Source organism: Jatropha curcas, chromosome 8 (assembly GCF_041381405.1).
Source record: "Jatropha curcas cultivar XTBG-Jc1 chromosome 8, XTBG_Jcur_1.0, whole genome shotgun sequence".
Taxonomy (NCBI): Eukaryota; Viridiplantae; Streptophyta; class Magnoliopsida; order Malpighiales; family Euphorbiaceae; genus Jatropha; species Jatropha curcas.
In genome coordinates, this window is record NC_143158.1 from 27,276,994 (window position 1) to 27,303,040 (window position 26,047).

At 28.2% G+C, this 26,047-nt stretch overlaps 1 protein-coding gene across 2 annotated transcripts; it reads left to right on the plus strand.

Annotated features, from left to right (window-relative positions):
- The first annotated feature begins 12,425 nt into the window (after positions 1 to 12,425).
- On the plus strand, positions 12,426 to 22,694 carry LOC105639298 (protein argonaute PNH1). Of its 2 annotated transcripts, none has more exons than XM_012223308.4 (23): positions 12,426 to 12,663; positions 13,558 to 13,653; positions 16,807 to 17,118; positions 17,215 to 17,423; positions 17,552 to 17,698; positions 17,807 to 17,940; positions 18,045 to 18,154; positions 18,753 to 18,859; positions 18,966 to 19,104; positions 19,187 to 19,303; positions 19,596 to 19,703; positions 19,785 to 19,856; positions 19,961 to 20,083; positions 20,182 to 20,341; positions 20,504 to 20,625; positions 20,723 to 20,860; positions 20,928 to 21,070; positions 21,215 to 21,277; positions 21,410 to 21,609; positions 21,817 to 21,890; positions 22,027 to 22,121; positions 22,209 to 22,240; positions 22,355 to 22,694. In XM_012223308.4, exons 3-23 carry the CDS (start codon positions 16,813 to 16,815, stop codon positions 22,522 to 22,524), a joined length of 2,769 nt encoding a protein of 922 aa, XP_012078698.1. In that variant the 5' UTR covers positions 12,426 to 12,663; positions 13,558 to 13,653; positions 16,807 to 16,812; the 3' UTR covers positions 22,525 to 22,694. The 2 variants fall into 2 exon arrangements, with proteins under 2 accessions (XP_012078698.1, XP_020537123.1); XM_020681464.3 differs by lacking the exon at positions 12,426 to 12,663 and adding an exon at positions 12,910 to 13,057.
- Positions 22,695 to 26,047: the final 3,353 nt, after the last annotated feature.

Consider the following 26,047-nt stretch of genomic DNA (forward strand, 5'->3'; position numbering starts at 1 on the left):
TTAAAAAATATTTTCATGAAAAATATTTTTTTTAAAAAGTATTTTCCTTAAAAAGTATTTTCCAAATGATTTATTTTTCGCTGTTTGGTTGTAATTTTGAAAATTAATTAAAAATATTAAAGTTTTATCTTATAAGACCATAAAAAATATTAATGATAATAGAAATTTTACAATTTAAAAATTTTATTGTTATATATGAAAAGAATGCAAAAAAAAAAAAAAGCCGCCGGTGGTGGTAGTCGGTAGTAAATGGTGATTGGTGGTAGTGACTATGACGATTAATAAATTAAAAAATATGGATTTATAAGGTTCGTCGATATCCGGAAAATATTTTACTCTCTCAAAAATGAAAACTTGTTTTTCTTAAAAAAATGACTTAATTTTCCTTTGATCAATAAAATATTTTTCGTTGATTTATTTTCCTGAACGCCACAAACAATGGAAAATTGTGGAAATATTTTTATGCAAATTATTTTATAAAAATAAAATAGAGTCCAAGTGAGAATATCAAGCAGACCAGCACATGATTGACATACATATCTTACTTTTTATTTTACACAAACCCTTAAAACATAAATATGAAATAATAAGTTTCTTACTTTTGCAATAACAAAGAATATTTAATAATCCTGAGTTAAAAAAAAAAGTGAAAATCTAAAATAATTCATTGTTTATTTCCTTTTTCTTTTTTTTCTAACTTTTGAAACAAATTTTGAGTTTATATTCGATGAAATATTAAGTTTTTTTACATTTAAAATTGATGGGTGTAAACGGAGAAAATACTCAAAGAATGTGTTTGTTATTAATTTGGAATTCATATGATCATTTCCATATTTCTATACACTTATTTATAGTACAATTCAACCACTATGATAAGAATTTAAGTTATAAATACTGAACAAGAGTCTTGGCTATTAATGAATTTTAATGACTTTATTTGACTAAATGTTACATCGAGCGTTACAAAGTTTAGAAACTGCTCCGCCTTTATCTGTTCGGATTTTGACCAGCTGTTCGGTTTTCAACACATTTGGTTCATTCGATTCAGATACTTTTATTATTAAAAATATTTAAAAATAAAAGTTAGAAAAAAAAGGAAAAATTCGTTTAAAAAATATATATTTTTATTATGTTTCTAAATTTTGACTTGTCAAAGTAAAAGGAGCAGGAAACTTCTGTCTCTTAAGATTTTACCTCCAACGAATCTCTCTTTTACCCATTGTCATTTCTACAGTAGTAGTGTATTGTCCTTTCTCTTTACAATGGGATAAGATAGGAGATGACATGGGCACACTCTCAACCATATTAATTATTATTAGTAAAAATTAGATGGCATTTAAAAATTTTTTCTTATCAGCTACTAATTAATTTATATTTATATATTGACTAAATAAAAATATTATAATTTTCTTTTCAAATTAATATTTTTATTTATATATCACACAAATAGAAATTAATGTATTTACCTAAAAAATTAAGAAATATAAATTTGATACATGATAATATGTATATAAATAATTACACTCTTAATAGTCATTTTACATTTTAATCTAATCATTGCTAAAATTTTACTAAACAATAAACATTAATCAATCAACTGTTATTAGTTACTAGCAACCTCTATTAATCATCACAAACAATTAAATTAAACACACCGTTAATCAATATTTAAACTGCTTTCATATTTTTCTGCCAAAAAAAAAAAATTGCTTTCATATTCTTTTTATTCCTTCTTCTAGTACAGTCTTTCCTTTGTCAAAATTTGATTTTAATGGCAGCAATAGATTAATTAATTTCCGTTCATGCTATAAATATCTAACGGTTAATTTTATTCTGAATTTCGGTAATTTTCCTCAATATTGAGGCTCGTTTATTTCAAGATAAAAAACTTGTCTAAAAAATATTTTTTAATGTGTGGAACGCTTAAAAAAATCAGTTAATAGAAAATATTTTTCTAATCAAAATAAAATCAAGTTATTTTTAAAAAAAATAACTTTTTATTTTCACCAGAAAAATATGTTTTCGGAGATTGAGAAATTATTTATAACTTTATAAATGTCCACTCACTAGTTTATTAATTATCCGCAACAAACACCACCAGCTAATGATCACATCGGCTGTCACTGTCAGCAGTTATTGTTGACTATCATAATTTATTTTTTTATGCATTTTTCTCATTTAATAATAAAATTTTAAAATATTAAATTTCTATACTTACAAATATTTTCATGGTCCTGTAGGTTCAACATTTTAATATTTTTACTTAATTTTTAATATTATGAATAAAACGATAAAATAAATTATTTAAAAAATATTTTTTTAAAAAAATATTTTAAAAAGATAAATTATTTTCTGAAAATAAATTGACCTGAATTTCATTAATTTACTCTACAACTAAATATTCAAGTAGATTTACATTAAATAAGTGCACAAAACTATTATTTTAAGTTTTAAATTAAGTTCATGGAAACTAATGAACAAAAAATGTTTATCTGACAACCTAAATAGGTTTAAAATACATTGCAATTAAGTTTATATATAAAAATTAATTACTACAAACAATACAAGATAAAATTAAAAGAATTACAGAATATGTAGTTATATATTCATCTACCAATTTACCAATCTATATACTATATGTATAAAAGCCATATGTTCCGCAGTGGTATTTGAAGTGTATTTAGTGTTTTGATTGGATCAAGATGCTATCTTAATTAATTATACCGTTCGCTAATACAATATGTATTATAGCACTTAGAGTTTGAGGTAGTGTTTTATGAAATGTTATCTTCATTTAAGTGTGTGCAAACGGGTGATTCAGTTTCGAACTGGATCGAACTGCAAAAACCGAAGACTGAAAATGGATTTTCTTTGAAATCGAAGCAAACTTGTCAGTTTGGTCAAATGATTCGGTTTTACTCAGAAAATAAATATTTTGAAATAACCGATCTAAAAATCAAAAATCGAAAATATGGAAATTTTTAACCGAAACCTAATCCAAAGACTGAATAATTGAACCAAAAATTGAAAATAATTTGGCTCAGTTCGGTTTTTGGTTTTTTCCAAAGTTTGCTCACTCATATTTTCATTAATGTTTAATATTTTATAATTTTTTTTATGATACGTATATCATCACTTGCCTTTATCTTGTTCACCGCTTTTATATATATATATTTTTGTCATTTTATATTAAACAACTAATCAAACATGTATTTGTACGAACATTTTTGTTCTACACCTCTCACAGCTATACATCTATTAAAACACTAAAATTGCCGAGGAGACCAGCTTAACATTTGCATTAGTTAACATGATGCTATTTTTACTAAGGTGGCATCATGTTATCTTTTTCTAATTTGATGATATTATATAATGATATTTTAATTTTTAAGCCTCAATTTCTGAATTGTTATGAAATAAGCGGATGTCCATATAAGCTAGAAGTCTGTATTATTAACTATTGCAACTCTATCTTCCTGATCTGTGTAGGAGTCTACTAGGTTCTATTTATGTAACTATATATATGTAATTTCTCATCAATAATATTGACACTCTCGTATTCTCCTAAATTTTATTCTCTATTCCTTCTCTTTCTTCTCTCTAATTTTATATTATTTTATAACATGTTATTAGCACGATTTGTTCTACCACTTTGATTTTTATTTTATGACTCTCTCGATGAAATCACAAATCGCTTAAAGAAAAATCTACGACAATTTGTGGTTTGCCACAACCAAAATCAAGGTTGGAGTATTTAAAGTTGTTTACATTCAAAAGGTAATTTAGTTTTATATCTCAGTAATTATTCCAATATTATTCATGATCTAAAACTAAATTATTAAGTACCAATTATTTGTTTGTATCTATTATGTTAATTAATTATATTAATTAGCAAATGGTTTAATTAAATTTGGTGGAAAAGATCGGATTATTGCAAAGCTTTAATTAAATATGATCTCACAGTTCCATAGTTTTTCTATTATCGAAAAGCTATTGTGATCTTTTAGTTTGTAAATTGTTTTATGTTTTGATTTTGGATATTGCGCAATCGTTTGCCGCAGCAGTTTTGAACTATAATTATATTATAATTAATTACTTTATTGAAAGTAACAAGTTGTTAACGTCATGAAACTTTGTTTTGCTGATTCAATCTTTGATTTGTTATTTTTTTTAATTAAATCTTCGTTTCTTGTTAACAGTAGAAAAGAAAAAAAAAAATGATTAATTTATTTAGTACATATATCCATAAAATGATTAAATCTTCGTTTCTTGTCAACTTGACAATTGATTATTTTACTTATTAATTATAACAATAATATTGTTATTTTTATATTTAGATAAGTTGTATGGGCTTTTGAATTTTTTTATTTAACTTGCCAATAAGATCTATTATTATTTAATTGTTTATTTTTAAATTCTTTTTTACGATCTTGTTGTCTAATATAACTATTTTATTTTATTATAATAATTTTTATGATTTCAATATTGAATTTGTAGCCTTTTCTATTTCGAGTAAGAATTATTAAATTTATTTGCAATGAATCTTAGAGACACAATCAATGGAGAAAAGTAAAAATCTAATCAAAATGGTTCCAAAGGTAATAATTTTATTCTATTGTATATTTGGTAACTAAATATGCATTTATTCTTTGAAATGATTTGAAAGAAATGTACAATTACTAAAAGTTCATCAAAAATGGATGCAAGTTGTCGTTGCAAAGCTCGTAAAACTGTAAATTATTTTGATTTTGCAATACAAAGATTATTGTTTTATTATTATTATTATTATTATTATTATTATTATTATTATTATATATTGACATATATTATTCATGTGCTACCAATTTTGAGAATTCATTGATTTATTTCTTAAATATAATTAAGAAATTGTTGTTATTATGTTTTAGAGCCTATCTTGGCTCTTGATTTAGAATTGCCAATAATATTTGTGCCTCTAATATGCTCTTGAAGTAGTAATATCGAGAGTAAAAGATTTTAAGATATACTTTAGGTTTATTTTCATGTCATTTTATCATTGAGCAAAATAAAGAGCTTTTAATAAATATTATAAAGCTCGTCCAACTGGATTTGTTCCATTCCTTGAAGTGAATGAAATAACAGATAATATTGGACGTGTGAATAATGAGATCCACCCAATTAGATCTTATACATTCTTTAAAGTGAATGCAATAACATATAATATTGAGCGTATACATATACAATGAAAAAGATATATTTATCGTTGGGAGTACTAAGAAGATTACATTTGAAGTAATGATCTTGTCAATTATGGTGGCTACATAGTTAAAAATAAATTTTATCATCAAAAGTGTTATAAATTACAAATATTGATTATGAACTTATTGTATACCAAAATATTGAAAGGCGAATTTGGCTTTGGTAGTAAAAAATATTTAAAAGCTCCGGAAGAGCAAGTATTACTAGGAATAGATTTTATGCATAATGCATCATTCCAAAGATATTCATCAAAATTGATATCATGTAGAGATGATGATTGAAATAAATATGATTGTAAAATAGAAGTTTACAAATCTAAGTACTTATATTATTTGGCATGATCGGTTGAACCATCCCAATCAATGATGCAAAAAAGGAAATTTTAATCTTTACGTGGATATTTATTGAAGAACTAAAAGTTTCTTCAAATTTATTGAATTATTCATGCTTAGTTTGTTCTCAAAACAAATTAATTATTGAGAAATCACCAACAGTTCAAATTGAACTGTTTATATTTTCTGGAATATATAAAAGAAAATTTTTGATCAATTTATTTGGATATATTATGAATGCATCCAAAAGATAGTTACATAATTATTAACTTGCAACCTGAAGTTCGCAAATATTATTGTTAGCTTGCAACTTGAAGTTTGTAAGATTATTTGCGCAAATAATTTGATTAAGCACATAATTTTCAGATTATATTATTAAGAAAATTTATCTTGAGAATGATGGTGAATTTATACATCAAGCCTTTAATGATTATGATATGCGTTAATTGAAATAATTATGTAGCAACACGTTGTTGCTTTTATTTATGCTCAAAATGATTTAGTATAATCATTTATTAATAATTGCAATTAATTGCAATGATTATTATGAGAATGAATCTCCCTTTAGAGGGACATGTTATGAAATTTAATAGCACTCACTCTTATCAAGCCAATAAGTTTTTATAAGTTCTTCCCTTTATAATTGATTTTTGAATCAAGAACCAAACATTACCCATTGAGGAATTTTTAAATATGCGATATAATTCTAATTACTCCACCGCAATGCAATAAGATGAGTCCTCAAAAGGAGATTGAAAATATATGTTGGATTTGATCTATGATTAAATATTTTGAACTTTTAAATAAGAAATTTATATATACCAAATTTGCTAATCGTTATAGATCTCGACATTAGGGGGAGAAAATAAATAACAATAAGAATAATTGATTGGAAAAGAATTATCATTATTATATCTTGATCTTCGTACAAAGCGGTGTAAATTAAAAGTTTAAAAGATAATTCATTTGTAAAATATTGCAGATTAGTTGCCAGATATATGATCGGTGTCGAGACCACCAAAAATAATTGTTGCTTTCCTATTCTAAGTAATTTATAGCTAGGGTGAGAAGGGTCGAACCCTAGAGACTCGTTTTAATTAAATCTTTCAATAACTAGAAAATAAAATAATAAAAATAAAAATGGGGGGGTTTCGTATTAGAGAATGAATAAAACAATTAAAATAATTAAGAATGCAATAAAAAAAAATAAGTTTAAATCAATAGGAGATGAATTCATTCAAAGGCAATTCTTAGTAAGAAATTTTCTTGATTGATCATTGATTCTAAGATAACTCAATAGTTCCAAGAAATAGACAAGTTATAATCTTTAAACAAGCGTCGCCGATCAATCTTTCCGTATTATTAGATTAAAAAAGACAAGCGCTATGAATAATTCCTAACTAGTAAACAATCCTAAATAAGCGATAGAATTTAATTGGCTAATATCAATTAGAACTAGAAAGACTATGCCCTAATTAACAAACTTTACAAGCGAGGTTCATTTAAACTAGATTGTAAATTTTTCATAATATAATCCAAAAGCCTGGTTACAATCATATTATATTATTTGCTATTTGAATCAACTTAACTAAACAATTATGGATTTAATCTTATTGATTAGCTATATGCTATCCTATTAAATTGAACAACTGACCACATTGAACAAACGATAAGATAAAAATGGAAATGAAGTTTCTCATATATGCAGAAAAATAGACAAATACTAATGAAATTAAAGAAGAAAATAAATAAATTACGATCTCACAATCGTTGAGGAATTTCTACTTCGAAATCAACCTTTGACTGAAAATAAAATATTTAGCAACTCATGGCCATGGAGAAAACACAAAGAAAAGTAAATCCTAAAATAACTATTGTTTCTAAAGATGAGAAAAAGATCCCCTCCTCAATAAACTTAAGATCCTATTTATAACAAAGGAAGGAAATCTTAAAGTAGGAAAATAACACCTAAATATCTTTAGAAAATCTAATAATTAAACGAAAATCCAATATTCAAATCTGAGTATCTTTCATAATCCCTAAATAGTAGACCAGCTGCTTTAAATTATTTCCTTCCAACTGACAAAGCATCTCAATCCCAATCAGCTCTAGATGCACCTCCCACTAAACTTGCCCAAGCTTAACTTGAAAGCTTCTAGGAGCATCCTAAAAATTCAGCTCCAGCTTGGTAAACTTCTTCAAAACTCCAAGAATTAGCCTCCAAAGCTCCTTTGCAAATGAATTTAACATAATCTACAAAAAATATGAAAACCAAATGAAAATTCTCATTTTAAACCAAAAAGTATTCGTAGATAATATTTAGACAAAGAATATTTTATGCTAAATTAATTATTTATCAATATATTTCTGATCCAAAAAGGAGATAGGTAAATCTCACATACTAGCTACAAATGTTCCTATTAGAATTAAAATCCTGAAAGACAAACAAAATGCCTGAAGCATGGTAGATCGGTTCCAAAGATGAAAAATAAAAGAAAAGAAGCAAATATTCAAGATGATCAAGTTCTAGAAAAGTAAAATCTAAAAGAGATCTTAGACATGACTAATAAGTTTTCTGAATAAATTCAGGTATCTGAAATCAATGAAAATTATGAGATCTTTATAAATTATGTTATGTCAGGACAAGATGAAACCAATATAAAAGAAATATCGATAATATTTTTATGATATAGTGCTAAAATTTTTTTGAAAGATTATGAGGATCTTGAGAATTGTCTATTGAGAATATAGATATAGAATTGATTGGCCAAAATAGAACGACGCATATGATATTTAATTTGCTTGAAAAGTAAATTTAAAAAATTTAATATGGGCATCAAGAGATGTCAAGCCAGTAAAATATAAATATGTATTTGTGCGAAATAGAAATGGGGTCGTGAGATATAAAGCAAACTTGTTGCGTACGTTTTTTTTCCTCACAAAGAACTGGCATTAATTATGAAGATAAATACCCTCATGTGGTGGATGCAATTATAATTTGATATTCGATTAGTCTGGCAATTTATGAAAATTTTAAATGCGTCTGAATAAGTTAATGACCGTCTATTTATATGCTAACCTGAAGTAGATATTCATATGAAGATCTCTGAAGGATTTTAATTGCTTGAAGCATGAAAAAATTAAATTCTCAAGAAATTTATTCAATTAAATTGTATAGAGCTCTATATAGATTATTGGATATTGATATTCATCAAATATTAAAAAAAAGTTTGAAACAAGCAAATCAAGACCCCGAGAAATATATTCAACATTACTATATGGATTAAAGAAATCTTAATACGTATGGTATAACTGCCTTAATAATTTTTATGGCTGAGAAATTATTATATTATTTTATGATTATATATCGTATTTTATCTATTTTTTTTTGTTGAAAGTCACCTGCTTTTATACTTTTGATATTTACTTTATATGCTATCATGAGTAAGGTGATCTCTTGATTAAGGAATATTTGTCAAAAGAATATTATAATAATGATGTTATATGTTCATAAAGAGATTTGGATATGAACTTGTCATTATTTGGTTTAGGAACATTATTGGAACTCCTGAAGAGCTTCCAAAGATTATAGATTCATCAAGAGAAGAGTTTGAGATGAAAGACATTGGGAATATAAAATTTTTCTCATCTGAAGTTCAAGCATTTTATAAATGAAATTTTGCCTATAAATCTACATATATGACTAAGTTATTAAAATAATTTCATGTGAATCCCAATGGCTTTGAGGTCACTTGATAAAAAAATTGATTATTTTTCAATTTTGAGAAAATTATAAAGAACTTATTGGTCCTGAAGTGCCATATCTTAGTGCAATAAAGACTCTAATGTATCTTGCTAGTCATATGACTAGATATAAACATTTTTATAAATTTCATTTGCAAGATTAGTTCTTTTTGAATATGAAGAAATTGAATGGAGTTAAAAAATGTATTTTGATATCTCCATGGGAAGATAGATATATGAGATTATATTACTATTAACATGTTAAGGTCTATCTTTATGAGGGTGAGTAAATACGTATTGTACTCTTTTTCCCTTTAACAACGTTTTTTCCTACTGGATTTTATTGTTAAAAGTTTTTAATGAGGCAGTATTTGAACACATATTTAAGAAAAGAATAATATACTCTTTTTCCTTCACTAAGATTTTTTTTTTCCCATAGGGTTTTTTCTTAGTAAGGTTTTTAACGAGATATATTCTTTAAAGAATGGAGATCAAAGGGAGTGTTATAAAATAAGTGGATGTCCTATATGGGCTAAAAGTCTGTATTCTTAATTATTGCAAACTCTATCTTTCTGATTTGTGTAAGACTTTATTATGTTCCACTTATGTAACTATATATATGTGGCTTCTCATCAATAATATTGACACTCTCGTATTCTACCATTTTTTGTTCTCCATTCATTCTATTCCTTCTCTCTAGTTTTATATTATTTTGTAATATGATTTATTAATTAATTAGTTTACACATCTAAAATAATAATATATACCACTAATATAAAAACTTTTAAATTTTTTTATTCAAAGTTTTTTATTTTAATAATTAATAATAATAATAATATTATTATTATTAATATATATTTAAAGTAATAAAATTCTTCAATTTCTTTTTTTATAATTAATGAAATAAATAATATCATTAATTTAATTTCAAAATATAAATGAAATATTAAATAAAAACTATCAACTAAAACGCCACCAAATGTTACTAATTTAAATAATCTCTTTAATTTTTTTCAATTATATAAAAATTAATAATTATTATTATTTTAATATAATAAAGTTTAAAAATCATTTTAATACTTTATAAATTTTACATTCATTAATTTTATCAAATTGTTCGCTCAGATCAACTATATTCATTTACATATTAATTAAAATTTGAGTCTAAAAACCTTAAGATATAGGGAACAAAAGATGAGACAAAAATTCATATAACGTTATTTGTTCTTAAAAAAAAAAAAAAAAAACACAATAATAAAATCACACATCTTGTGGACTGACTAGTTTAAGATAAAATTAAAAATTTCCAAACTTGCAATTTTATTAATTGTAGTTTAAGATTATTTAAAAAAAAAGATTATTTCAAAAAAAATTATATTTTAAGATAAAATTACTCCTAAACAATTATAGTTTTCCCAGTTTATGCTTACTTTTATTAATTATAGTTTAGTTGAATAGTTTTCCCAATTTATATATATTTTACCCCGAACAACTTTAAGTGGACTCTTTAATTCATATAGAGCCGACTCACGCGGATATACTCCTAAAAAATCATTAATTATGAAATTTCAGCCGAAAATGAAGGGAATTGTAAGCTAACAGCGTTAAATGTTTTTTCAAACTTTTCCAAATTAACATTTCACGTTTGAAATTTTGAATTTCTCTCGTTTTTTGAAATTCTAAGCAATTCCAAACAAATGCACACAAATATAATGAACATATGGAGTCCAAATAAGGTACAACTAATTCAAAATTAACATTGCTTTTTTTTTTTTTCTCATTTTGTATAACTTATTTAGAATATACTAATGAAATTTTCATTAGTACTTAATTAAATTATAAAGTTATATTAAGTAATTTGGAGTTAACAAAATTGGTGCACATATTTACAAGGTGTAATATCAACATAAAAGTCTTTAAAATTATAGTGTAACCATATAATTGTGTGTCTGTATTTTGAAAAATTACACAAATAGTCGCTCATGTTTATGCTCACATTCATAAAGTCGACCACGCTGTTAAAATACACATTGAAAATTAATTATCCAGTCAGATTTTGAAAATTTAAATGAATTAAATGTATTTTTTTTTTATTTGTCACTTTCCTCGTTCAGAGTGCAATTTGCACGCGGATTACATAGCTAATATTAGGTATTTTGGACCTTTTCATTTGACACTTTTTAAAGTTTTCATTTTGACTAAAGTTTTGCGTACGAAAGAAACACCATAATTAAAAAATTTCTTTATATAAAGACAAGAGAGGGGGTAATTATTAAGCCGTTGAAAAGAAAGTAAGCTTGATCATTATTATTAGACCCATCAACCAAAAGGCACTAAAAACTTAAATCAAAATGTGATTAAGATATCTCATTACTCATGATGCAAGTAATAGTTAACAAAAAAAAATGTTTATTGCTTTTATTTCATAGTACTTGTCACATTGATTAGAGTTTCATGTTTCTTAAAAAAGTTATAAATTTTGTCTTATTTACAATAAATTATTGAGTAAATTGACTATATTACCATTAATTTAGTATTAATTTTCTAAGAAAACCATTAAATCGAAGTACTATCTGTGTTCTATAATAATTGTTATATTTAGAATTTCATGCTTAAAAAAAAATATTAAATTTGTCTAAGTTATAATAAATTATTGAGTAAATTGTCTTTATTACCTTTAATTTAATATTAATTTTCTAAGAAAATCATTAAATTGAAGTAACAATTATTGGTAATATACAAAGGATAAATATGAAAAAAAAAAATTTATTACTCTTTGAAACCACAAATGTGATAAATATTTTAGAACAAACTATTTTTTCAAATATGATAAGTATTATTGAATGAATATAAAATGAATATATTAATAATTATTGATTATATATAAAGGCTAAATATATAAAAAAATATTTATCACTTGTTAAAACTATATATGCGTAACAAACTATTTTCTCGGATCACGACAAATATTGCAGAAGTGATATAGTAATATGAAAATATTTCCACATAAATAAATATTTTTGAAATTAATTCTTAGCCGTCAGCAAGAATTTGTACCTATAAAGACCTCGAAGGCAGTGCCCGCCTCCACTCCTTTTAAAAAGCTTGCTTTACAAACGCCTTTAACCTCACCACACGCTCTTAAAACAAGCATTTCCTCTCCTCTTCCTCTCGCTCTATCACCGGAATTTCAAGATCGGGCAACATTGCCGTCAAGAACGTGACGCACACTTTCTTTTCAGTTCTTTTTCTAAATAATTTGAATAATCTCCGTCTAATGTGCGTTATTAGATCTTCAAGAAAAGCAAAAACCAGCTTGGAAATGCACTGAAAGCTTTGCAGAGTGACAGTATGGAATCTCAGGCCTTTAATTTATTATTACTTATCTGCTTTGTTCAATACTAATATATATGTATATCCATTCTTTTCATGTATTGTACATATAATTGCAAAAGTTTACTCGTTTTATCAATTGCACGCTTTCATTTCATTTCATGCTTAAAGGAAAACATTGTTTAAAGTTCCTTTTCTTTTCTTAAAGGTACTGAAGAGTGTTTCTTGATTCTTGATGAGTATAACATTATTAATTAATATAACAAGGAAACTACTGATCTTTCCTGTTATATTCGTTTCAAATTCCACAAACATGTTCCTCTTTTCCATCAAGATTTTCAAAGCTCACTCTAATGGAAGCTGTCTTCCTTGCTTGAAGAGACTAACAAAGCTGTTTTTAGTTTCTTGAGGTCTGTTAATTTAGTAGCTACCTTTTTCTTGAAGTATTTTAAAGTGCTGCTCCTTCTTCTTCTTCTTCTTCTTTATTTTTCCCCCTTCTCGTATTATGTAGAAATTTCTAGTTCTCCAAACCTACAAATATGATCTTTAACTGTACTGTGACCTATTATACGGTAGCTTTAATGTATATACATATAGAGGGAGACAGACAGATCTTTGAAACCTTTTTCCATTAGATCTCCTCCTTAAATACGTTCCTCGTACTGTTCACCATGTAGTCTTGTCCAATTTTCTCTCTATAAACACACCTGCCAGTTTTAGTCTTATCCTAGGTGTGTAAATAGTTAAATATATATATATATATATATATATGCTGTCTGATATCTGAGTCGAGTAGCCGCATTTACAGTGAAGATTTGGGCTATATTCAGTAGCAGCAGTAGTTGTTACTTGTTATAGATATCAAAGGCTGAAATTTGTCTGATATAATATTATATTCGATTTGGTGCAGAGAGTTGAAGATTTGGGTACGTAGATGGATTAGCTCCAGTTGCAGACAACATTCAATACCTGCTGTTAAAAGGAAACATAAAATATAAACAGCCAGGTTCCTCCCTCACTAACTATACTCAACCATTCTGTTTCTACCTAAAAATTAATAATAGAATCATCTGGTTTCTGGGTTTTTTTCTTTCTAGTCTTGACATTACTATCCAGGCGTTTTATACATATTGTTGTGTGTTTTGAATTTTTTGGACTAGACTTTATATATATAGTCTAAGTGTTTGATTGCTTACAATTTATGAAGTTTCAAATGTTTAAAACTAGATTATTTGAATAAAATGTTTTCTACTAATATATATTTATACACACATAATGCATGCTATGTACTTATACGTTTAATGAAATAATAAGTGACTGGGTGGTGCGCTTGTAGTTTTAGAGTAAAATCATGTGTAATGTTTATGTTATTTACTTTATTTAATTGTTTAATTAACGGTTACTCTTAAGTACTTCAATTAAAGAGAACATTGAAAATTAAGTTCATGTCATAAATTTTTTTATTTATATGCATCTGTTGTGTCCATAGGATTAGGAATCGTAATCTAGATATAAAAATGTACTAGATAAATATGTAAATCTACCTTTGGATTTGTTTAAAAAACAATTATTAGATATATATATATATATATAGAAAAAGATAATTGTTTATACTTATGTCCTACCGGAAATCACTTACGTATTTTATAATTTTTCCTCTCAATTATAAAGAATAAGATATGTTTATTCCACTTGGTATATAGGTACATCCATGTATGAAAATAATAATTTACTTTAACCTAATTTCATAATATTTTATTTTTTTCGCTACGAACTAACACATATCCATACACTAAAATCAATAATTAATTGTCATCCAAGAAAAACTGTTATAATATGTGATAACATTTTATTTTTTTCAGACTGAATTAACACATATTCACCTTTTAACTAAAAAATTTTATTGGATTAGTTTGGTGTATGCGTCATTCCATATATTAGGTAAATCTTTCTCGTTAAAATAAATAGTATTTTGAACAGTATATTTTTCACTACCAACGATGGTTGGTCCATGGGGAAATGATCGGGATTTTTTAAGTAAGAAATTAAGTATTCGATCTTTATAAATGGAAAAAATTCGTAAAAAAGTGATTCTCTTTATGGGCCTAACGCGGCACAAACATGATTAGGGATGCTTTTGGTGTAAACTAAAAAAAAAGAAAGTATTTTTCAATAATTTTTAGAAAAAAAAAAAAACATCTTTCCAAATATACTCTAGTATTATTTCTTACACACTACAAACACCTTTAATTATGTTACATTGTATTCAATTATAGCTAGAAAACATAAGTTAACGATGATATACATAGAAATCCAGTTGACCTTTTTCTTAATCATAACTACTTAGCCATTACTGAACGAAAAGGGATAAGAAAATGTAGCCTCATGAACCCTAATGTATTTAAGAAAATGTAGCCTCACAAAACCTAAGAGAGCATAAGGAACAGATAGTTTGAAGCCTTTTAGTTTATCATGTTGATCTGAGTTAGAATCACCTAATTAAATATATATGTTAATTAATTTTAAGCTTGGAAAACAATAAAAAAAAATTTACCCATAACTATCATCAGGTAAACTGTAATTCACAAATGTACAACTAGCTAGTCACGGATGGGAAATGGAATGAGACAGTTCATATGATTATTCTTCATGTTATATAATAACCCTATGGATCAACAAGCAATAGTCATAAGATACACACAGAAACACAGCTCTGAGCAGAGAAAACAAGACTGAAACTGACATAATCTGCAGAGAAAGAAACCAAAGTTGCATTAAAACAATGTCTAGTTCAAAGAGAACAAAAAAGAAAGAAAGAAAGAAGAAGAAAAAGAAAAATTACAGTGGTAGTTAAATATTAAATGGTATAGGTAATTAAGCTAGGAATAAGCAAAGGGCATGAGTAATCAACATCCAGCACCTTTTAGGCTCTAAATGTTAATGGAAAATGGAGCTGTAAGTAACCCTAGAGAGCCATTAATTGTCTAGTAGTGGCTGTTTGTTTTGTCACCGTTGATACGTAAAAGAGAGGGCTTTGGGATGAGTTAAAGCTCCTCTTTGTTCGCTGAAAAGAGGGTTTTATATTTGCTAATTTATGTATATATATCTCCTACAAGCTGTATTGCAAAACTAAAAGGTTTCTTGTCAGCCTCCCTTTGGGACCACAAGCCCAATTCTTGGCTATTGGATCTTCTCCTAAGCCCACAATATACCAGTGGTCCTGCTTAGTGCTTCCCCATTTTCCCTTGTGTTATACCACTACAATTCCCTTATAACATAACAAGTTTTTATAGTACAACATAATATAATAAAATACTTTTTTTCCTTTCTACATGTGTCTCCAGTGATGGTGCCATAAATAAAAAGTAGTTGGGTTGAAAAATAATTGTAAAATTTGAGGCAAAATGGAAAAATTCACTATTTTATAGATAAAATTAGAAACTTTTAACATTTTAATGGGTAAATTTTTAAAAAAAATTTTAGGTTACACTTTGTCATTGTCTCTAATTAACACCAGATATGACATTCAAGTTATGAATTCCTGACCTCCTGTTGGTTACAACATAAAATTATTTTTGAAAAATATTCAAGCATATATTAGTAAATTATATTGCAATATTTAAGACTAAGCATGTTATGATTTGAAAAAATTTTGAGATGTCTAACTTTGTTTTTGAATTCAATCAAAAGGAAAGTGATAACCATGCATTAAACCAATCCATGATATGAGATGTATAATTTAATGGCCTGGAAAGCAAGAGGATGAAATTATTATATTGAGAAAGAAAAAGTAGAATTAGGGGTTAGGATGAGGGGGTTGGACTTTTAGTAAAAATGTCAGAACAGTAGAAATTATAAGTTTTGTTGTGCATGTATATGCACGTCTCCATTGTTGAGCACTTTTCAGAGAATATACAGAGCTTTGAAGTAAAACACTGTCAAGATCGTCCTCCCCTCTCTGTCTTATCCTTTTTGCTTTCTTTTTAGTTTTCCAGCCGTTACAATGCTTCGTGTCAACCCTTTCATCTCTCAACTTTACCTCAATATTCTCACACAAACGTGGAAAATGTTACACCGCTCTTGTCTTTTCACCATTTCATTATTATTATTTTTATTATTATTATTATTACTACTACTTTAAACAAGTTTCTTGAACCAGATCGATATGCCTAACATGCATATGAAGGATCTTGACCAGAATCATCTTGTTTCTGCTCAAGTACCCATTGGAGAAAATGGAAAAGAGAAAAGGAGAAATGGAAGGAGAAGAGGAGGGAAAGGACTTAACAGGAAAATATCATTACCAAATGCTCATCATCTTTATTCAAGTAATGGGTTGTCTTCTCGTTCTTCATGCAAAAGCCTCATTTTTCATAAAAGGCCTGGATATGGACAGCTGGGGACAAAGTGCATGGTTAAAGCTAACCATTTTCTTGCTGAGATACCTTATTCAGACTTGAGTCAATATAGTGTAAGTTAATTACACCTTTTTATTGAATTAAATTACCCTTTTAGCTTAAAGACTATTTTTTATTTTTTTGGTTATGGTTTTCTATATATGGTGCAGGTAGAAATAAGCCCAGAAGTTACATCTCGTAAATTGAGCAAAGCTATTATGACCCAGTTGGTTAAACTTTACAGAGAAACTGATTTAGGGATGAGATTACCAGTTTATGATGGTAGAAGAAACCTATACACAGCCAAATCACTGCCTTTTACTTGCAAAAATTTCACTATAACTTTGGTTCATGAAGATGAGGCAACAGGCAATATCAAGTAATTTATCAAGCTAATTAATTGTCGCATCTGTTGAGTTATAGTTATATATAATTTTTTCTTTTTGTTTCTGTTTCTGTTTTGTATATTGATATTGTTGTTCTTTTTCTTTGGGTTAACTGCTTTAGGAACAAAGAATTTAAAGTGACAATCAAGTTTGAAGCTTTCGCTAATATGCTGCCATTAAGAGAGCTTCTTTCTGGAAAACCGGTTGATACCCCTCAACAAGCAATTACTATTATTGACATTGTATTAAGGGAATTTGCAGTCCAGAGGTCAATTCTTTATTTATTTTCTTTGAGGTTTTTCATTTCATCTTTTGCAAATGGGTTGGAAATTATTTGTTATATACTTCTAATCCTTGCATATATGTGCTCATACAGGTATGTGTCAATTGGAAAGTCTTTTTATTCTCCTGATATCAAGAAACCACAGCAACTTGATGGTGGCTTAGAATCATGGAGGGGCTTCTACCAAAGTATAAGACCTACTCAAATGGGATTGTCACTAAATATTGGTACAGAGGAATTGATTTGCTTCTTTTAAAAAAAAAAAAAAAAATTGTACATATCAGTTTATGTATCTATAGAAATATTGACATTCTAAATTTTTCTTTTCTAGACATGTCGGCAACTGCTTTCATTGAACCCGTTCTTGTTATTGAATTTGCTGCTCAAATTTTGGGCAAAGATGTGTATACAAGGCCATTGTCAGATGCGGACCGCATTAAGGTATTAAACTGATTAGTGCAGATAGTGAATGGAAGTTGATTAGAGATTCAATTTTCAATTTAGTCACTTTATATATTTGTGGAAATAGTGTGTTTTGATTAAAATAGGAGTGACAAATTCATATCTTGCACAAAATTGGAGGCAAATGTATCTATACTGCTGTAACTGCTGTGCACTAATTACCTCCAATCGTACATTTTTACTTGCCAAGAACCATGAATTCTTCTTGATAATTTTTGAGAGTTTTCCCTGCCATTTGCTATTAATAACCTCAATTTAAGGATCAGAGAGAGAATATACATTTAGTGATAAGAAACTAAAACTCATCAGTGATTGAATCATTTAGGTAAAGATTGGCACAGCTTTCAACTTCTTGGCATCATTAAATTTCCTTGGCCATCTTTAATTGTGATGGTTTTTCAGTATAGCCTATGATTTCATTCGTGTATTTGTTAAATAATTCAAACTGAATCAACAACCAAGTCTGTCATTTTGCTACGCATATACTGAGAATTACAATTTCAAAATAATTTTCCATAGAAAACAAATGTTCAATTGATATTTAGCCTGTTATAATTATTTTTTGTTAATGTTGCAGGTCAAGAAAGCCCTTAGAGGTGTCAAAGTTGAAGTTACCCACAGAGGAAATGTGCGAAGGAAGTACAGAATTTCTGGATTGACCACACAGCCCACACGTGAGCTAATGTAGGAACAGTATTGAGTTTTCTTAATCCTAAGTGGTTTTTCTTTAACCTTGTCAAACATTTTGTGAATTAGAAGTTATCTTTTGCTTATCTTTCCATTTTAACAGCTTCCCTCTTGATGAGCATATGAACATGAAATCAGTTGTTGAGTACTTTCAAGAGGTGTATGGCTATACCATTCGATATCCCCACCTGCCATGCCTTCAAACTGGAAACCAGAGGAAGGTGAACTATTTGCCAATGGAGGTATGTTCTATTGATATTGGTTCATGCATTCTGTGTGATATATCATGTCAGGTTCTATAAGCTTACATGAATATATTTTTAGGCTTGCAAGATAGTCGAGGGACAAAGATATACAAAAGGGCTTAATGAAAAGCAGATTACTTCTTTGCTGAAAGTTTCATGCCAGCGACCCCACGAACAAGAATTGGACATTTTACAGGTTTACACAATCAATCCTCTAATTGTTTAGTGTTTCCTTGTTAATGGGAAACACAAAAGTGAATATATTATGTGTACACGAGATATAGTTGGTTGGAAATTGTACTAAATTATAGAGTAATGTTCTGTTCTTTGCGTAGCTAATCCTTCTGTATAAAGGGCTAATAGTGGTAATTTTTATGTTAATGTGTTGAAAGATAATGTATCTTGCTAAGTTTGAAAAGTGATAATTGAACAAACCGATAGGGCCAGTCTTGAGGCTATCAAACTAAAAGGTTCTGCACTGTCTGCAGACAATTCACCAAAATGGATATGAAGAAGATCCTTATGTGAAGGAGTTTGGCATTAGCATAGATAGCAACCTTGCATCAATCGAGGCTCGAGTTCTACCAGCTCCATGGGTACAATTTCAAATCATTATCGCATTTTATGTTCGTCTTCATGCTGTTAGGCCTCATTTATTTTGTGTCACTTGCTAATAGCTCAAGTACAATGATACTGGAAAAGTAAAAGAATATCTGCCTCAAGTTGGTCAGTGGAATATGATGAACAAGGTTAGTTTAATACATCACAAATGCATTAACCAAATAGGCATTTTACGAAGATGCTGTTAACCAATTAATGTCAAGAGGAGTATTAACTACTTATTTTAATGCAGAAAGTGATAAATGGAAGCAATGTAAGATACTGGGCTTGCATTAACTTCTCTCGAAGTGTCCAAGAAATCACGGCTCGTGGTTTTTGCCAGCAGTTGGTCCAAATGTGCCAAATCTCTGGCATGGTAAAGCTTCTTGATCTTTCTGTAATGACCAGACAATCAGATTGATTAGTGTTGTAATCATTATGTCCAATAACCTACCTGCATTGCTGTCATTGCAGGATTTTAACTGTGAACCTGTGATTCCAATATATTCAGCAAGGCCTGATCAGGTAAAGAAGGCCTTGAAGTATGTGTATCATGCTGCTGCGAAAAAACTTGAAGGGAAAGAATTGGAGTTACTTATTGCCATCCTTCCAGACAACAATGGCTCATTGTATGGTATGTGATTACATGTTGCTTCTAATTGTCAATTCCTACAGATAAATGTGACATATATTGGTTACATGTTAACAAATTCCTAATTGTTAAGTCCTTACTTCTAATCCAAATCAAAAGGAAATATATGAGAAGTATATAGTAAGGGGATGAACTGCATTTCAGGTGATTTGAAACGAATTTGCGAAACTGATCTTGGATTGATTTCACAATGCTGCCTTACCAAGCATGTTTTCAAGATTAACAGACAATACTTGGCAAATGTTTCACTCAAAATAAATGTTAAGGTCAGTCACAATGTATGTTATTCTATGGCTTTAGAAATCAAAAAATTCCAAGAGAAATTAATTTGTTCATTTCTTTCTTTTCATTAACTTCTTTTAGATGGGCGGAAGAAATACGGTGCTTTTAGATGCTTTAAGTTGGAGGATACCCTTGGTCAGCGACATCCCAACCATAATTTTCGGGGCTGATGTAACGCATCCAGAGTCCGGAGAAGACACTAGTCCATCAATAGCTGCTGTAAGCCAATCAAGTCAAAATTTCTATCTTAAATCCGTGTCTTAGTTTCGAAGCATTATTTTTGCAGGTTGTAGCCTCCCAAGACTGGCCAGAAGTTACAAAATATGCTGGATTAGTATGTGCTCAGCCTCATAGGCAAGAACTTATTCAAGATTTATTCAAAACCTGGCAAGACCCTCAACAGGGAACAGTTTCTGGAGGCATGATCAGGTAATATATACATATACATATACATATATATATTAAATAGCTCCTCCCTGCGATTTTTGCACGGCTTGCAGTGCTGCTTGTTTAGCCACATCAGCACTCTCATTTATAAAACTTACCGATGGTACTTAAGTTGTGTTACTGTAGGGAACTTCTACTTTCATTTAAGGAGGCAACTGGGCGAAAGCCATTAAGGATAATTTTTTACAGGTATTGGTATGAGAATTTATGCAATAATAACAGTTGACTATATTCAAGTAGCAACAATAATTGAAGAAACACTGAGTACAGAAGCTTACAGTGTAATTTCTTTTTAATGCCAAATTTTGATTATACTTTCAGGGATGGTGTCAGTGAAGGCCAGTTCTACCAGGTTCTCTTATATGAACTTGATGCAATTCGAAAGGCTTGTGCATCACTAGAACCTAGTTACCAACCTCCAGTAACATTTGTCATCGTCCAAAAGCGGCATCATACGAGACTTTTCCCAAGCAACTATAATAACAGAAGTAGCACTGACAAAAGTGGAAACATTTTACCTGGTATTTCTTTCAATTTCTTACTCTAGCCTTTATAGTGAAACAAAATAGCCACTAGCCAATGCACTGTAAGTGAATTTTATGCCTGAATCATAAAAATACTAATCAAAACAATAAACTCTTCTAGCTCTCTCAGACCATACTGTAGTAATTCAAGATCCTTCGAAAATTATTAAACTAAAGGTGTATAACTTTTGTTTCTCAATGTAGGTACTGTGGTGGATTCTAAAATATGTCATCCGACCGAATTTGACTTTTATTTATGTAGTCATGCAGGAATCCAGGTATCTGCATATGGGATGAAAATATTAAATATTTACAACGAAATTATATGTATATCCCTTAAAGAACTTGGGAACTGAAAGGATAGGTTTGAGTTAATATAAAACATTTATCCACATTGGTACTGAAAATTGACAGGGCACCAGTAGACCTGCTCATTATCATGTGCTCTGGGATGAGAACAACTTCACTGCAGATGAGATTCAATCTCTAACAAATAACCTCTGCTATACGTACGAAATTCGGTTCTATTACTTCTCTAACGATGGTTGAAAAATAAAATTTATAGTTTTCTAATTAGGTTCATCATTTTGTGACAGGTATGCTAGGTGCACTCGGTCGGTTTCTGTAGGTAATTTCTCTAATTATTGAATTATCAATTTATTAAGTTCTTGATTTCATCATAAGAACAGATTAACTAAGTTGCATACATATTAAGTGGTATAATCTTTGTTTAAACATGCAGTGCCTCCTGCATATTATGCACATCTAGCAGCTTATCGAGCTCGATTTTACATGGAACCTGATGCGCCAGAAAGTCCTAAAATGCATTGCACACGAACAGCCAACGGATCGCATGTCCGCCCACTGCCTGCATTGAAAGAGAAGGTGAAGAATGTGATGTTTTACTGCTAATTAAGTTCAGAAATGACTGAGTACAGAAGATTAATAAGGGGAAAGTTAAAGAGAAATAGGATTTGTACATGAAATTGTATTGTTAATTAGCTTGTATTTTAGAATGCACTGAAAATTTTGACCATCTACTGATCAGTAGTTATCAAAAGCAGACATAGTTTAGATTTTCATTAGCTTCTAAGTAATTTCTATCATTATCATAAATTAAAAATCAGTTAGAAAAATCATAATGTGAACATGAATTTCTTAGTGTCATGGCATAATCACTGAAGCTTGAAAAAGGCATGTATGAAATAGACATGCATCAAAATTATTCAACTAAAATTAATGACAAATGGCATGCGAATTAACTTTGATGATTAAGACTAATATTTGAAGTAAATAGCAAATTAGCGAAATAATTGAAAGGCAAATACATTAAGTAGGTCCCGTTTTCATACATGTATAATTTTTTGTAGAACTCCTTAATTTGTTTGATTTGATGGTAATATTGAGTCCCAGTCCAATTATTTGCAATTGAAGTCGCATTTAAGTTTATATATTATAGGTGTGTCCCGGTACTCTTTCAACGAGAGTGATATTTAAGTAAAATTCTTTCAATAGCGGATTAGCGGCAACTCCATTCCAGATTTCAAACCTTAAACTTAACACATAAAATTTGTCTGGAGACGCAATATATTTTCTGCTGATATGACGGCTCATTGGTAGGGGTTTGCAAAACCACTGACTGAATCAAATCGAATCGAAAATTAAACTTATCCATTTCGGTTCAGTCAGCATTCAAGGGAAGTTGCTTTTGTCGGTTTATTTGGTTTGAGCCGAATTTATAATTTGATACGAGTCGGTTTTATAAAAATTCATCGATTAGACTTAAAATCAAATCGATATGGCAAAAATCGACCAAAACAGGTTGAACCAACTATTTTGATTTGAGTCGATTTGGTTCAGATATCAATTTCGATTCGATTGAATTTATCATCCTACGACTTTAGTTTTTATCTTTTGGATTCGTTTTGAACCGAACCAACCGTTTTCTAACTCCTACTTATTGGTGATCAGGCCCATACATTAATATTCATTTTGGACTACTCAAATTAATTATTTTTCCAAATTGTATTCTTTTTTTTAAAAAAAATTAAAAAATAAAGAATAAAACAAGACTCATTGCCTTTTTTTTTTTTTTTTTTTTCCCATTATATGGATCGCATGAGATGTCGACGTCATGTTTGGTTATATGTCTGGTCTGTTAAAGAAAAATAATTGGAAAGGTGAGGGAATCGTATGGGTCATCTCTCATTAATCAAAATTTTATAGTCTTCAATAAGGTAGATTGGTCAACATGTCAAATTGAAATGCTTTACATATCAAGTCTGGCCCTCATACAGTCATATCCTTTTAGTCTTCTTTCTTGGCAATATCATGGAAAATTCTTTCTTGGAAATTTTTTTTTTACTGGGAAAATTTATTATTTTGTAAAATTCTTCTACCAATTTCTTATTTAAAAATGTTTCTATTATTGTAAGGATAGCAATAATTATCAGAATATATAAAATATTAACAACAGCGCATACACTCCTTACAATATTGACATTGAATTGTTATCTTGCTAATCTTTTTTGTTCTTATGATCTTTTAGATGTATTTTTAATATTGTGATAATTCGATTTGATCTCAAAGGATGGCCATTGTATTACTATTTGGATTTGAAAAGAAAAAAAAAACTAATAAAGTATTTGTAAAATAACAGAAAAGGAAATCAAAATAAATCATTTGATAACATTGAGCTCTTACACTGCTTTTGGTATAAATAAATTCAAAATATGAAATTAATTTATAAATAAATTATTTATTTACGTTTATTATGATTAATTTAAAATATGTAATTCAATTGAATTTCACATAATTATGTATGATATAAAATTATAATTGAAAATTTATTTGCTTTTATTTTCTAAAATATCATTGAAATAGTAATTTGATAAAAATAAATAATAAATACCAATCATATTTATATTATGCTACATAATTTTTTACATTTTTATTAAAATAAATATATAAAATAAAAATAAGATTAATAAAATTCTTGCACTTAATTTGGTGATCAATATATATCTCACTTGATTTTTTCTTCCCTTAATAGTAAAAAACATGCTAAAAAATATTTAAAAAAAGATGAAAAATATTAAAATAAAAAATAAGAAGAAAACTTTTTTTTGAAAAAATAAATTTTCTAAATGAATTTGATAAAATATGATAAAATAAATAAGTAAAATAATTAAAAAAAATCACTTTGTAGAATGAGAATGGTAATTTTATGCGTTGCTTAATTTTATAATTCATTTACAAATTTTATATATTTTTATAAAATTTGGTGCAATCGAAACATAAATAAGTTATGAATTGAGCTTCAAAAGCTCAAGTTTTTATCATAATTTCGCGAATTAAACCTGAATTTGTTAAAGCCTTCAATGTTTAAAAATATTATTCTTGGAAAAAATATAGGATTAGATTGTTAAACGGATAAAATACAAGGACAAATTTATGGATTTGAAAATAAGAATAAATAAGTGTGGAAAAATTAAACGGCCAGGATGGGTTGAGACAGCTAATGGACCACAAAATTAGGTAGTGGGACCCGAATGATAAAATGGTTGATTTTTATTGGATCCAACCTCAGAAAGAGATACCACTGTCGACACGGGCATAAACATGATTCTACTTGCGTACCCTGCTTAGGTGGTCCCTACTTCCTTCACAATCAAACCCTAAAAGCCTAAGCAAGATCAACTTACCATACAAACCATGTCAATTGTCAAGCTGTAAAACATTCATTCACCCGTCACTTTGCATATCACCTCGTGCACTTACTTATAAATTTTGATAATGATATTAATATTAATAATTTTTTTACTTTTTGATTTTTATCAATAAAATATTACTTTAATATATAATTGCTATGACTTTTAAAATAATAATTTTTATAAATTTTAATTTTTTAATGAGTGTCTAATTAATCAAATTTTGTGAGTTTAAATGTTTAATAGATGTATTTTTATAAGTTGAAGTGTTTGATAAGTCAAAATAAAAGTTGAGGGTGCTGCAAGGTTAAAATAATAAAATTCATGTCTAAATTTATATATATGTGTGTGTGCACACGCACTATTTTCTAATAAATAGAAGGGAAAATAATTAATTCGTCTCGGAAATTTGACTAAACTAACTAAGTCACCCAGCATTTTTGTAATATTAGTTAATGGTTCTCGAGGTTTACCACTGTCAAACCACGTGGTCTTTCTGCCCATTTTCTCCAGATTTTTTCGTTAAAATCTTTAAAAAAGACTAAAATACCCTGAAACTCAAGAAGGGTAAATAATTAATTTGTCCATGAGATTTAACCAAACTAATTAAGTCATCCCTGTAGTTTAACAATATTAATTAATGATCTCTGAGATTTACCTATGTCAAACCATTTGGTCATTTCGTTCATTTTCTCTATATTTTTTCCATTAAAACCTTAAAAAAA